Source organism: Microcaecilia unicolor, chromosome 11, assembly GCF_901765095.1.
Source record: "Microcaecilia unicolor chromosome 11, aMicUni1.1, whole genome shotgun sequence".
Classification (NCBI taxonomy): Eukaryota; Metazoa; Chordata; class Amphibia; order Gymnophiona; family Siphonopidae; genus Microcaecilia; species Microcaecilia unicolor.
Genome location: NC_044041.1, coordinates 63509094 through 63523986, shown reverse-complemented (window position 1 = coordinate 63523986; position 14893 = coordinate 63509094). Strand labels below are relative to the sequence as shown.

At 47.5% G+C, this 14893-nt stretch overlaps 2 protein-coding genes across 3 annotated transcripts in view; one reads left to right on the top strand and one right to left on the bottom strand.

The window, feature by feature from the left end:
* HNF1A (HNF1 homeobox A) overlaps positions 1-11560 on the top strand; it is a 74828-nt gene extending 63268 nt beyond the window's left edge. The window contains 2 exon segments of the mRNA XM_030218724.1: positions 7966-8102; positions 8105-11560. Of these exon segments, the coding sequence (XP_030074584.1) occupies positions 7966-8102; positions 8105-8143 (176 nt within the window). The 3' untranslated portion in view covers positions 8144-11560.
* A 1628-nt stretch (positions 11561-13188) lies between these two features.
* Positions 13189-14893, bottom strand: part of C11H12orf43 (chromosome 11 C12orf43 homolog) — a 32131-nt gene continuing 30426 nt past the window's right edge. For both annotated transcript variants that reach the window (XM_030217384.1, XM_030217385.1), the window contains 3 exons: positions 14364-14437; positions 14072-14162; positions 13189-13545 (listed from right to left, as the gene is read on the bottom strand). In XM_030217384.1, coding sequence (XP_030073244.1) covers positions 13248-13545; positions 14072-14162; positions 14364-14437 — 463 coding nt within the window. In that variant the 3' untranslated portion in view covers positions 13189-13247. The remainder of the gene's footprint in view (positions 13546-14071; positions 14163-14363; positions 14438-14893) is intronic.

Sequence of the window (14893 nt, the reverse complement as noted above, 5' to 3'; positions counted from 1 at the left end):
GTGGTACCTCACGCCTGTAAGGCTGCACCACATGTACCTCTCAGTGACGAAATCATGTTGGAGGCAGTGTGGGGAAGTGGGAAATATGGGTCATATATGGTGGTCCTGCCATAAGGCACAAGCGTACTGGAGGGGGGTTCAATCTAGGCTCCAAAAATGGATAGGAAGGCCTGTGCAGTGGCATCCCCTGGTCTTTGTGCTAGGAAAGCGGCCTGCGGGACTAAGGTTGAGTCAATGGTTGCTGGTGCGGGGCGCTCTGCAGGCCGCCCAGACTAACCTGGCAAGGCATTGGAAGGTCCCGAAGGTTCCCTCGCTGACAGATTGGATCACGAAAGTCATATATATATGTGAGATGGAGAGATTGATGGCTGTGAAAAGAAGAATGTTGCCCAAATGGGAGAAAGTGTGGCTGCCTTTTCTGAATGCAAGTTCGGGATAGATGTTTGGTCTGAGACGGGAGGGAGGGGAGGGAGGGTTTTGTTGGGGGGAGTTTAGGAGGGGAGGGCAATAAAAAATTGGTATAAAAACATGAAGTACATATTGTGGTTATGGTGGGACCAATGACATTATAGGTACCCTTTGAAACTATTCATACTGGTGTTTGGCTCACTTGGAATATGATGTTACGAGCCGTGTTAATAATGTTCTGTATTATGTTCTTAACGCTCAATAAAGACTTCTATAAATTAAAAAAAAAAAAAAAGATATAAAGGAATTGGAGAAGGTGCAGAGAAGGGTGAAAAAAAAGATAAAAGGGATGGAACGACTTCCCTATGAGGAAAGGATGAGAAGGTTAGGGCTCTTCAGCTTGGAGAAAAGGCGGCTGAGGGGTGATATGATAGAAGTCTACAATATAATGAGCGGAGTAGAGCGGACAGATGTGAAGCGTTTGTTTACACTTTCAAACAATAGAACCAGGGGACACAAGATGAAGCTAGAATATGATAGATTTAAAACAAACAGGAGAAAGTTTTTCTGTACTCAGCATGTAGTTGAATTCTGGAACTCGTGGCTGGAGAATGCAGTGACAGCAGCTGGTCTTATGGAGTTTAAAGGGGGTTTGGACAGATTCCTGAGGGAAAACTCCATTGAACATTATTAATACTTTTTTTTTTTTTTTTTGGGGGGGGGGGGGGGGGGTTGCTGGGTTATTGAAGCCTGGATTGGCCGCTGTCGGAGACAGGATGCTGGGCTTGATGGACCATTGGTCTTTTCCCAGTATGGCAGTGCTTATGTTCTTATTGTAATTCCCTTTATTCTGGTATTTCACTGAAACTCATGAAAAAACTCCACTTGATCTAAGATACAGCCGCTAGGCCAGGAGTTCTCAACCCAGTCCTCGAGACACACCTAGCCAGTCAAGTTTTCAGCATATCCACAATGAATTTTGCATGAGGTAAATCTGCATACAATGGAGGTAGGGCATGCAAATCTCTCATGCATATTCACTGTGGGTATCCTGAAAACCTGACTGGTTATCTGTGTCCCGAGGACTGGGTTGAGAACTCCTGTGCTATACTGATATATAAGAAGGTAAAATTATGTATCATACCTGATAATTTTCTTTCCATTAATCATAGCTGATCAATCCATAGACTGGTGGGTTGTGTCCATCTACCAGCAGGTGGAGATAGAGAGCAAAGCTTTGCCTCCCTATATGTGGTCATGTGCTGCCGGAAACTCCTCAGTATGTCGATATCAAAGCTCCATCCGCAGGACTCAGCACTTAGAGAATTACACCCACAAAGGGACACTCTGCCCAGCTCACCACCGCCGAAACGGGGGAGGGGAATTAACCCAGCTCATCCCCACACAAGTGGGGGAGGGGAATCCGTCCAGCTCATCCCCGCCGATGCGGGGGGCTCTGGCTTATCCTGCAACCGCAACCGCGGGAGGAGCTGACTGACCCTAACACCGCCAAAGCGGGAGGGGTACAAAGCTGCCCTACAGCCGCACGAAGCGGGAGGGAGCGCCGGCAGAATTTATGTCTCAATCCAGCCCCGTAAAACGGAGGGGAGAGGAATGCAGCAGCTCACTGTAACACAAACTCATCTCAACTCTTGAAGAATCCAATTGAAAAAACTTGAACACGAAGTCCTCCTGAACAGGAACTGAAGACTAAATGTGAACCTGAAATGCAACCAGAATATAAACAGTACAGATATCTGGGAGGGGCTATGGATTGATCAGCTATGATTAATGGAAAGAAAATTATCAGGTATGATACATAATTTTACCTTCCATATCATCATGCTGATCAATCCATAGACTGGTGGGATGTACCGAAGCAGTACTCACCCAGGGCGGGACATTGAAATCCCTGACCGCAACACTGAAGCTCCAAACCGGGCCTCCGCCCGAGCAGCCACAGTTAAGCGGTAATGCCTGGAGAAGGTATGGGCCGATGCCCAAGTTGCCGCCTTGCATATCTCTTCCAAGGAAACGGACCCGGCCTCTGCCATCGAGGCCGCCTGAGCTCTAGTGGAGTGAGCCTTCAGCTGAATAGGTGGCACCTTCCCCGCGGCCACATAAGCCGCTGCAATGGCTTCCTTGACCCATCTTGCCACTGTAGGCTTAGCAGCCTGCAGACCCTTACGAGGACCTGCAAACAGGACAAACAGATGATCCGACTTCCGGAAATCATTGGTTACTTCCAAGTATCTGATGATGACTCGTCTCACATCCAGATATTTGAGAGCAGAGTATTCCTCTGGGTAGTCCTCCCTACGAAAGGATGGGAGACAGAGCTGCTGATTCACATGGAAGTGAGAAACAATCTTGGGCAGGAAGGAAGGCACTGTGCGAATAGTCACTCCTGCCTCAGTGAACTGCAGAAAAGGCTCTCGACATGAGAGTGCCTGGAGCTCGGAAACTCTTCTGGCTGAAGTGATAGCCACCAAAAAGACTGCTTTTAACGTCAGGTCTTTCAGAGATACCCTCGACAAGGGTTCAAAAGGCGGCTTCTGCAAAGCTCGTAGCACCATGTTGAGATTCCACGCAGGCACCACTGAGTGCAGAGGAGGGCGCAGGTGATTAACTCCCTTGAGAAAACGTACCACATCTGGCTGCGAAGCCAGGGAAGCACCCTTCAGGCGGCCCCTGAAGCAAGCCAGAGCCGCTACCTGGACTTTAAGGGAACTGAGCGACAGGCCTTTCTCCAGACCTTCTTGCAGGAACGCCAGCACTGAAGAAATTGGAGCAGAGAAGGGAGAAAGTGAGCCTGCTTCACACCACGCTGCAAAGGTACGCCAAACCCTGGCGTAAGCAGTAGAAGTAGAGCGCTTCCTCGCTCTCAGCATTGTGGCGATGACCTTGTCTGAGAAGCCCTTCTTCCTCAGATGCTGCCGCTCAATAGCCAGGCCGTAAGACCAAAGGGGGAGGGATCCTCCATCACCACGGGACCCTGATGCAACAGGCCCTGCTCCACTGGCAGCCGCAGAGGGTTGTCCACTGATAGCCTTATCAAGTCCGCATACCAGGGACGTCTGGGCCAGTCCGGACCCACCAGGATTATTCGGTCCGGATGCTTTGCCACCCGGTCTAGTACCCTGCCCAACATGGGCCAGGGTGGGAACACATAGAGAAGCTCCTGTGTCGGCCACTGCTGGAGAAGAGCATCTACTCCCAGAGATCGAGGGTCCCGTCCTCTGCTGAAAAAGCGCGGCACTTGGCAATTGGCCGATGACGCCATCAGATCTAGGCTCGGCTGGCCCCAGCGCTTCGTGATGTCCAAGAACGCCTGAGCCGATAATTGCCACTCTCCGGGATCCAAGGTATGGCGACTGAGAAAGTCCGCCTTGACATTCATGACTCCGGCAATGTGGGCCGCTGACAGCTGTTCCAGGTTCGCTTCCGCCCACTGGCATAGATTCATGGCTTCCTTGGCTAAAGGGGCGCTCTTGGTACCTCCCTGGCGGTTGACATAGGCCACAGCCGTGGCATTGTCCGACAGGACCCGTACAGGCTTCAACGCCAGTACTGGGAGGAACCCCAAAAGCGCCAACCGAATGGCTCTGAGTTCCAGGAGGTTGATAGACCACTTTGCCTCTGCAGGAGACCAGAGCCCCTGCGCTGTCCTTCCCAAGCAGTGGGCTCCCCAGCCCGTCAAAGAGGCATCCGTCGTGACGACAATCCACTCCGGGGTCACAAGAGGCATCCCTGCAGACAACTTGTCTGTCTTCAGCCACCAGCTCAGCGCCTTGCGCACTGCTGGGTCCAAGGGAAGGCGCACAGCATAATCCTCCGACACCGGAGTCCAGCGCTGCAGCAGAGAGAGTTGTAGTGGTCTCATATGAGCCCTGGCCCAGGGCACTACTTCCATCGTGGCCGTCATAGAGCCCAACAGCTGGACATAGTCCCAAGCCCGAAGAGGAGAGGCTACTAGGAACTGGTCCACCTGAGCCTGAAGTTTGACAATCCGATTGTCCGGCAGGAACACTCTGCCCACTTGGGTGTCGAATCGAACTCCCAGATACTCCAGGGACTGAGTCGGGCGCAGCTGGCTTTTCTCCCAGTTGATGATCCACCCCAGGGAGCTCAAAAGAGCAATCACCCGGTCCACAGCTTTGCCGCACTCTGCATAAGAGGGGGCTCGGATCAACCAGTCGTCCAGATAAGGATGGACTTGTACTCCTTCCTTTCGCAGGAAGGCCGCGATGACCACCATTACTTTGGAGAAGGTCCGCGGAGCAGTAGCCAACCCGAACGGGAGGGCTCTGAACTGGAAGTGTCGGCCCAAGACTGCAAAACGCAGAAAGCGTTGATGAGGAGGCCAGATGGGAATATGCAAGTACGCTTCCTTGATGTCCAAGGATGCCAGGAACTCCCCCGCTTTCACTGCCGCTATAACAGAGCGGAGAGTCTCCATGCGAAAGTGCCGAACTTTCAAGGCCCGATTGACCCCTTTGAGGTCGAGGATAGGCCGTACAGAACCTCCTTTCTTTGGTACCACAAAGTAAATGGAGTAACGTCCCTTGCCAAGCTGATTTTCTGGCACCGGAACGACCGCACCCAGGCGGATCAGATTGTCCAAGGTCTGCTGCACTGCCTCAGCTTTGACCGGAGACTTGCAGGGAGAGAGTACAAACCCGTCTCTTAAGGGTCGGCAGAACTCTAGCTTGTAGCCGTCTCTGATGACTTCCAGCACCCAAGCGTCTGAAGTTACCCTGGTCCACTCGCCCAGAAATAAGGACAGGCGTCCTCCAATCTGCACTGGGCCATGGACCAGGACCCCGTCATTGGGTACGAGACCCTGGGGGAGGACCGGAGGGCGCACCTCCGGGACGGCGGTCTCTGCGAAAGGAATGCTGCTTGGGGGAGAAATTCCTCTTGAAGGAAGAGGGGGCAGAGGAGCCCGACTTGCCCGGGCGGTACCGACGGGCTTCCTGAAATCGTCCTCTGGAGATACCGGGGCGAGCACTGGCCCGAGCCCTGACCTCTGGTAACCTCTTGCCCTTAGACGTGCCGAGATCGGTCACAATTTTGTCCAGCTCGACCCCAAAGAGCAGCTTGCCTTTAAAAGGCAACTTAGCCAGGCGGGACTTAGAGGCGTGGTCCGCAGACCAATGTTTCAGCCAAAGCCACCGCCGCGCAGAGACTGTCTGAGCCATACCTTTAGCCGAGGCTCTCAAGACATCATACAGTAAGTCCGCCAAATAAGCCAAGCCCGATTCCAGGGCCGGCCAATCAGCCCTCAAGGAAGGATCCGAGGGGGAAGCCAGCTGCACAATCGTCAGGCACGCCCTGGCCACATAGGAGCCGCAAACTGAGGCCTGCAAACTTAAGGCAGCCGCCTCGAAGGACGACCTTAAGGCCGCCTCCAATCTTCTGTCTTGGGCGTCCTTTAGGGCCATGCCACCTTCCACCGGCAAAGCCGTTTTCTTAGTCACCGCAGTGATTAAAGAATCCACGGTAGGCCAAAGCAAGGCCTCCCGTTCACTTTCAGGCAAAGGATAGAGGCGGGACATAGCCCTAGCCACTTTGAGGCTCGCTTCCGGGACATCCCATTGAGCCGAAATTAAGGTGTGCATGGCATCATGCACGTGGAAGGTTCTAGGTGGGCGCTTCGTCCCCAGCATAATAGCGGAGCCAACAGGGGCTGAGGGAGAGACGTCCTCCGGAGAGGAAAGCTTCAAAATGCTCATGGCCTGCACTAACAGTTTGGGCAAATCCTCTGAGCGAAAGATCCGCGCTGCAGAGGGGTCATCCGCTCCATCCGAGCGGGAATCCGTCTCCTCCAAGGAATCCCCAAAGGACCGTTGGGAGAACTCAGATACGCTGCCCTCATCTACATCAGAGGAAACAGAGTCCTCTAAGGCCTGGGAATCCACCCGAGGGCGTTTACTTCCGGGGGCCTCAATCCCTTTATCAGACAAGGGAGAAGGGGCAGCGTTTCGCATAAGGAAGGCCTGATGCAGCAGCAAAATGAACTCGGGGGAGAAACCCCCCAGACTGTGCACTTCAGCAGCCTGGGCCACAGCCCTAGACGCACCCTCAACTGGCGCTCGCAAGAGCGGGGGAGAAACATGCTGTGCATCCAAGATGGCGTCCGGAGCGACACTCCGCGAAGGAGCCGCGCGGGAAGAACGGTGCTTAACTTTAGCCGCTTTTTTGCCATCGCCCAAATCAAGGGCGGCCATGGCATTAACTTCTCCCAGCTCAAGGGCGGCCCAAGAAGAAGCCGTCCGAGCAGAGTGGCCGGCCAAGATGGCGGAGGCGAGCAGCGGGGGATGGGCGTTTATGGCGGGAAAAACCGCCGCACCGGAGGAAGACCCGGGACACTGACCGGCCTCCAAACTGACACCCAACAAGGGCGAATCAGACTTACTTTAAGACCCCCGCATCCCCGCTAGAAGCGCACACGCGGTCCGGGGAGCGACTGTTCGCGCCCTCGCCCTCCGACGCCATAGGCCACGTGGAGATCGATCGGGGAACCCCCTGCCCGCTATAAAAAGGTAAAAATTACCTGCTTCTCGCTCCGAGCTGAATGACCTGGGGGCTCATTTTCAAAGCACTTAGCCTTCCAAAGTTCCATAGGTTTCTATGGAACTTTGGAAGGCTAAGTGCTTTGAAAATATGCCTCCTGGTGTCCCAGTGAGTAGCTGCAATAAACGTTTAAATAAATGTCGAAATAAACGCCCTTAAGGACGTTCAAAAAAAATTTTTTTTTTTTAACGGAGCCAGCGGGAGGGGGGAGAAAAGGAGGGACCTGGCGCCACCAGGTTTGCACTTGCTCAAGAAGAGCCCTCAACCCCAGGTACTCAACAAAACCTAAAAATTAGGCTTGGAGACCTAGCCAGAGCTGCTGCTGTGTGGGACCACCACCTGCTGAGATAGAGAACATACTGAGGAGTTTCCTGCAGCACATGACCACATATAGGGAGGCAAAGCTTTGCTCTCTATCTCCACCTGCTGGTAGATGGACACAACCCACCAGTCTATGGATTGATCAGCATGATGATATGGAAAAATAGATTTGATCATGAGACCTCTTTGTTTGTAGATAATTAATTGGTTTCCTGTCAAGCGGCATATTTTAAGTTGTATGTCATCTGACCTTTAAAACATTAAATAGGGAGCTTTCCAATTGTTTCAACTCTTAGGTTCTTTTAATAGAAGCCATAATAATGACCATCTTATTTTGTCTTTTCCATTAATGAAAGACGTGAAATCTAAGTCCATTCAGGAAAGGTCTTTCTGCTTCTGTGCAACTAAAGTTTGGAATTCTTTACCATTAACTGTCCGTTTAATTTCTGATTATATGATGTTTCAAAAGAAATAGAAAATTTAAGTTTGTTAATTCTTGATTAGTAGTTTTTAAATTTCCTGTACTTGAGATTGTTATATATTTAGTATTGTTATCAGCTCTGAACCTGGTTTGTAGGGATTTAGCAGGATACAAATCCATAACATAACCTCAGATAGAACTATATACTTGCTGACAGTCTCTCTGTTTTTGTACTGCAGTGTCCTCCAGCAGCATGGTTCTTTACCAGAGCTCTGACTCCACCAGTGAGCAGGGACAAAGCCATCTCCTTCCATCTGCTCAAAGTGTTATTGAAACTTTCAATATCCATGCAGATGGAATACTCCACTCAGTGAGCAGGTCACGGGCAGCTTCAACCACTACACTCTGAAGAGGTGACAGGCTGAGGCTGAAAAAGTCCTATCTGCACAAGTTCTGTATTTATACTCAAGCATATGTGTGCTAATGAAATGAAGACAGACCTTTTAAAGACAACCTGCTACCACAGTTAGGGCTCTTGAGGAACCCCAAAACTTCAAGACAACACAGCAAGAGTCCTGCAGGGCTCTTTGCTATCTTAGACTCTGCAACTGGGGCCCCTGGCATCACAGGCACTATGCAGTGTACACCCCTTGCTCCTTGGACAGCACATTCTGACTAAAGTGGTTTGAGTCTTGCCAGGACAATGCTGCCTTTCACTTGAAGCTGAGGGCTAGCAGGCTGCTTTTCTGGTACATAGAAAGAACTTTTACCACACAATGTAAACAGCAACTGTACCACTATGTACAAGCCAACTAAGGGGTAGTCTGCATCCCAGTAGAGGAGAGAAAAGTTATGTTGCATCTCTCTCCTTCATGCTTCTACGACAGTTTATAATTTAAATTCAATATGTATTATATTTTTATTTCAATATCATACAGTGTATAAATGTTCTTGGTACTACAGAGTCAGAATATTTATTTTATTTACAAAAGCTTGATATTTTGCAATTGCACCCTGGTGCTACTAAGTGGTTTACAAAGTATATCTATAAAAAAGTAAAGAGAAAAGAAAACAAAAGAGAAAAGCAGGTGGAGTAGTCTGAGTTGATGGTGGTGGTGGGATGAATATAAAATGGGTAAGGATTACTTGGTGTCCATACGTAAGATGAAATAACCATGCTTTAACCAACATTTTGAATTTAGAAAATGAGGGTTCCAGATGGGTTTTTAATAGAAGGGAGTACAATAGCAGCAGGCCAAGGTAACAATGTGATGTCACATGCAACATCAAATCCAAATGTATAGAACCCTTCAAACAAAGAGAAATGCCAAAACATACTACTACACAAAAATCTCTGAGTATGCATTATCAAGGACAATGTGAGGTTATTTAAAAATATTATAATATCATGCAACATATTATAATATACATAGGGAAGACCTCAGTGTTAATCAGTGCCACTATTCTACAGCACATGATTAAACATGCTGCCAACAGACAGTCACTTACTGAATGCTCAACACCATCATCGGTACATCCCCTGTATAAATGCACTCCCTAGAAGTGTTATGAAACTGAAATTGTGTCTCAATAACCAAAAATGGTGCTGTTGAACAACGCTAAAACCCACACCAGAAACTTGCATCAAGAAGTGAAAAAGCTGATTACTTATCTTAAACAGCCTCCTAACTGTCTTTGGGCAGAAAAATAAACATCAACGATAGATGCCTCCGGTTCACTTTGGTGTAATGTCCAGGCAGAGAAGGGGGGGGGGGGGGCATTAAAAGAGCCATTTGCAAGGAGTGGAATGCGCCGGGAGCAGAGTATGGAAAAAGCAGGCTACAGAAATAATTTGGGGCAGGGAGTACGCGGCCTTTAAGTACCAACCTAAAAATCCTGAATTTAAAAACAAGTGGAAACAGGACGCCAGTATTCAGAAAACAGGTGATTCATGGTCAAAGCATTTGGCATTGTAGAAGTAGCTTGACAGCTGTTACTTGTATAAACTGAAGGTGTTTGATAAGAGGTGAGGGACAAACTGCAATAAAGAGCATCACATTAGTCAATATAACAAGGGGAGGGAATTAATGACCATTTAGACTGAGTGGCAAGAAGGGCCTCAGTGAACGGATCCTGTATAATTCCTATATAAATCCCAATACATAAATTCAAAACAGGACCATGGGACTTATATCTACTTGATGTCTGAAAGACAAATTTGAGTTGAAAACAACACCTAGTATCCATGTGGATTCACTAAAGGGACCACTGATTGGGAAATGAAAGACTTCACATTTTGATATATTAATACACAGTTATCTCTGAGCCAGATGGAGGTGGTGGAGACAAGGACTGTATCTGAATTCAAGAAAGCGTGGTACAGGCACATAGGATTGCTTAGGGAGAGGAGATGACAGTGGATGCTGTTGGCCTTTATCTGCCATCATGTTTCTATGTTGAAAACTAATTGAAAACAGGTGCTGATAATGGTGATAAAGAATTTGATCATCATCATCATCAAATAAAGAATTTGATCATCATCCACATAACAGTAGGGACTGTAGCAAGAAAGATACTGAATAAAGTACGTACAAGGATACACCCTTGAAGTAATCTGCAAGTTTTAAAGTGGGATGAAGACAGGGAATATTTGACCTCTGCGGGTCTCAGCCTCTACAGTAAATACAACTTGCCTTTTTTTTAAACATTGCACAGAAGAAAAAGAGAAGCAATATAAATATTAATAGAAATAAAGGTAGAAAATATTGAACAATTAAATAAGATTAAGAGACTGAAGGGCTCACCACCTTCCATCTGCTGGAGACTGAGAATACTGGATCTTACTATAGCTAGCCAGGGCTCATATTAGCTCTCAAGAGAGTCAGAATTCTCAGTCGCCACCTGCTGGAAGGAGTGCACAACACATCAGTATTTTTATCTCGGCTGGTCCGGAGGGATGCTAAGGAAACCTAGATTGTGCAGGTGGGTAACACAACGATCATGATCAGCAAAGTTGAATGAAGAGATCTAGAGAAACTAAAACGACAGAACATTGATGATTCTGTGTCATTCTACTCTCATTATAGAGAGCAGTTAATAGTGATTTGGTGCTATGACCCTGTTGAAAATCAGCTTGGTGAGGGTGCAAAGCTAAGGGATTTGTCCGAGTAGAGAGAAGAGTTCAAAGAGCTTGGAAAAAATGGAAAATTAGAGATTGGTTGGAAGCTGGCAGGGTCATCAAGTTCTAGATGTTGTTTTTTTGAGATGTGCAAACTACATAAAAAAGTCAGAAAGGGAGGCCTCCATTAATGGGGCAGTTTTACCAGGTCACAGCCAGGTTTCAATGACACAAACCAAATTAAGGCAATGTCAGAAGATGTCAGCAGCAAGAGACCTTTTGTGATGTAAGGAATAAGCATTTAGGAAGCTGACTGGCCAGGGCTTGAAGAGAAAGTGGCGGGGAAGTACTGTAGGAAAATATTAAGATGTCTGCAGTGATGAAGTGTCACCAAACTGTCATTTCACCATGTATTCAAGCTAAATGTATTCAAATTGTATGTGAAGAAATCTTGTGTGTTGGCATGCCCTCTTCCTCCCTTTTGCCACATCAGCACCTGTCCTTTTGCACCTAAATATAAGCCTTGCTAATACTCCTTGCATATAAATGTTTGTAAGGCTAAAATTAGGCGCACAACAGTGTTTTCATCACCTCACACTTCATCATGTGCAGTAAGTTAGATGTACTCAAACTATATGTGCGTAAACCAGTGGCATAGCCAGACCTCAATGGGGCAGGGGGGGCAGAGTCCAAAGTGGGGGGACACATTTTGGTCCACCTCACTGCTGTACCCCTGCCCCCCCCCCCCCCACTGCCACCACATCATCATCTTACCTTGGCTGACAGGGGTCCCCAAGGTATGATGATGCAGCAGTGTCGCGCATGCTCAGTTTCACTAAAATAAGCAGCATGGCACAACTGAGAAAAGCAGGGCAGGCAATGCAGCGAGACCAGCGTGGGACAAACGCTTCCGCTGGCGGGGGTTGGGGACCACCACCAGCCAATCCAGGGGCCCCAGAGCCAATTTGGGGGGGGGGGGCAGGCCCACCCATCGCTACACCACTGGTGTAAACTTGCATGGCAAATTGAGCAAAGATATTTAAGTGACAGCACACATCAGCACCTGTTCTTTTGCATCTAAATATGAACCTTGCTAAAATTTCTTGAACATAAATTTTTCTGAGGCTCATATTTAGGCGCTGACACTTCATCATGTGCAGAAAGCTAGATGTACTCAAACTATATGTGCGTAAACTAGCAAGGCAAATTGAGCAAAGATATTTAAGTGACAGCACACATCACTGTTCTTTTGCACCTAAATATGAGCCTTGTTAAAATTTCTTACACATAAAATTTTCCCAAGGCTTATATTTAGGTGCAGAAGAATAGCACTCTTGCCACCTAAATCTAGGCGCCTCCTTATAAAATTACCCTCTAAGGGTAAGCAACTGAGGATTACTCCTGCCTGTGTTGGTTCCAGTCTTAAAATGGCTACCGTGACTGCCGCTGGAAGTCCCAGAAGCCATTTTGAGGCAGGAGCATATAGGGATCACTCATACCCTCACAAGCCATTAACAAGTCTGACATGGTAGGCCCAGGAAGGGACTATCGCAGAGGAGGGGGGTCTGGGGGGGAGGAAGGGAGAGACTGGGGGCTGCATAGCATAGTTTTGGTTCCAGCCAAAAATGCACAGGCAGTTTTGGTTGAAACAGAAACAAGGCAGATCACAGATTTTGAGCCGGTCTTGGCACCGAAGCTGAAACCAAAATTCAATTGGACTCTAATCCCCTGCCCCAAATAAAGAAAGAACATAGCACACATTTCCTGTTTTACAGGACACAGGAGCACAGTTCCGAACCTGAACATTGCTTCTAGAGAGAAGAATTCTCTCTCTCTCCCCAGAGTAATCCAACACTTGTGTTCTACAAGACTCTGGAGGAAGAGAGAGAGAGCCCTCATCAATGAGTAGACAGAGAATTCTCGGAGGGGTTTGCTGATGAAAAGATAATGCCATCAGTTCAATTACCATGAATTTGAAAACTATTCATCAACCACTATGCTGCCATGCTGAGTAACAGAGAAACAGGTGTACCTGTGCAAGGTTAGGACATACTCCATGAAGCACTTTATTATTGGCAAACCATCTCTACAGAGGTAAAGAACACAGCACAGTACACAGGGAGCATGTTTCATAGCCCTTCTCCCTGCAGAAGTCCAAGACCGTGGTGTCTCTTGGTTCACCTACCTTTTCTTATGCACTACCAACCTGGGAGCAACATGAAGGCCCCTCATCAAATTTCCTTACAAGGGGGATGGCCTAGACTTTTCATGAGATCCATTTTTTGACCAAATAATGCTTATAACATCACAGTCTTAGCAGAGGCAGCCAGTAATCCTATTTTCTCAGGCCTTACTATCTTTGAGAGCCTCAGACACTGGTCCTCTTCTGAGCCCTTGAGAACCTCAGACACTGGGATGCTCAGAGTCCTTAGCCCTTTTGTTCCTTCTTCCCTTGGATGATGCAGGATGTGACATGCTGTTCACACACCATGTGGTCTTGTGCCTTTTCTCACCTGCTTCTGTTTTGCCTCTCTTCTTCTTGTACTTTTTTTTCAACCTGACATTCTTATCTCCTGTCTCCTGACCTTTGACCTGGCTGGCCTCCAGATGCATGACAGGAAGATGACTTTGCTTTAGGATGTCTTTAAAAGATACTGCAACCTCTCTGCATCGCTGCCACTCATCTTCACTGTCCTCTTCACTGCAGGGCAAAAACAAGGAGCATATTACAAGCTCATCTATTTCTTCCTTACAACTGAAAACCAGAGTGCCATGTGTGAGAACAGCATAACTAAACTATCAACTGTTACTCAGGGAAAGAATAGCCATTGCTCATAGCATAAGAGGCAGACACCATTCACAGTCTCATCTTGCCTGTCAGCTCACTTACACTTCTGACATTCTGGATATGAACAGAGGTGGTTCATCTTGTGCATAATTTCTGTACACAGAGGCTCCATGTTCATTGTATAGTACATAAAGCACAGCAAAGCATCTGGCTAACAGTGCAAAAACCTACCCCTGCCCAAGCAAACCCTTTATTGACCAAAATACCTCTGACTCCCTTCTGTGACTGTGCAACACATTTTATGCACTCTTTTGGTTAGAAGTAACCTATATAGGCAAAATAGCAGAAAAAAGCATTTTTCTCTCTCCCTCCACTGTTCTTGCTAGTCTGTGCACAAGAGCACCTCTAGACACAGTAAAATCCCAAACTCTTTTGTCACCTTGAGCTAGAAGGAGCATTTTGTTTTTGTGAAGGAACATCAGCAGCTCTTCCACAATCTTCTTCAATAGATGAGAAGAACAATCGAAAGCCTGAAACAGAAAAAAGTTGCAAGAAGAATAGGATGCATATAACACCTGGAGCCTCCATGACAGGTATTAGGCTGGGCGACTGTAACAGCACAGTTACTCCTCTACTTAAGACAAAGGGTTCCAGGCAATGTTCACTGGCACCGAGTGAAACTGCTTACAAAAGCTTCTTTAGAAACCATCAGCATGAAGCATTAAACGTACCTGCCTCCTGGGACTGTGCCTCTGGTACTGCTGTTACTGCAGGTGTGGCCTCATTCTGTGACACCAAGATGCATCTGAAACAAACAAACAAAAAAAGGAACATTTCTTAAACAAGCTACAGGAAGTAGAGTGGAGGAGTGGCCTAGTGGTTAGGGTGGTGGACTTTGGTCCTGGGGAACTGAGGAACTGAGTTCAATTCCCACTTCAGGCACATCCTTGTGACTCTGGGCAAGTCACTTAACCCTCCATTGCCCCATGTAAGCCGCATTGAGCCTGCCATGAGTGGGAAAGTGCGGGGTACAAATGTAACAAAAATAAAATAAAATAGAAGTGAGCAGTGAGAGTATAAGCAACACAAGGGAAAGGAGCTTGGAGGTTTGCATGATTTCTCCCAGTTCCATACAGATTTTTGTTAAATCTTACTCTTTTTTATTTATTTGTTTGTTTATTGATTTCAAATTTAATGACAAGCATAACTTGTTATGAAATACAGCCAAGAAAAAAAATACACAATCATTGTCAAATTAACT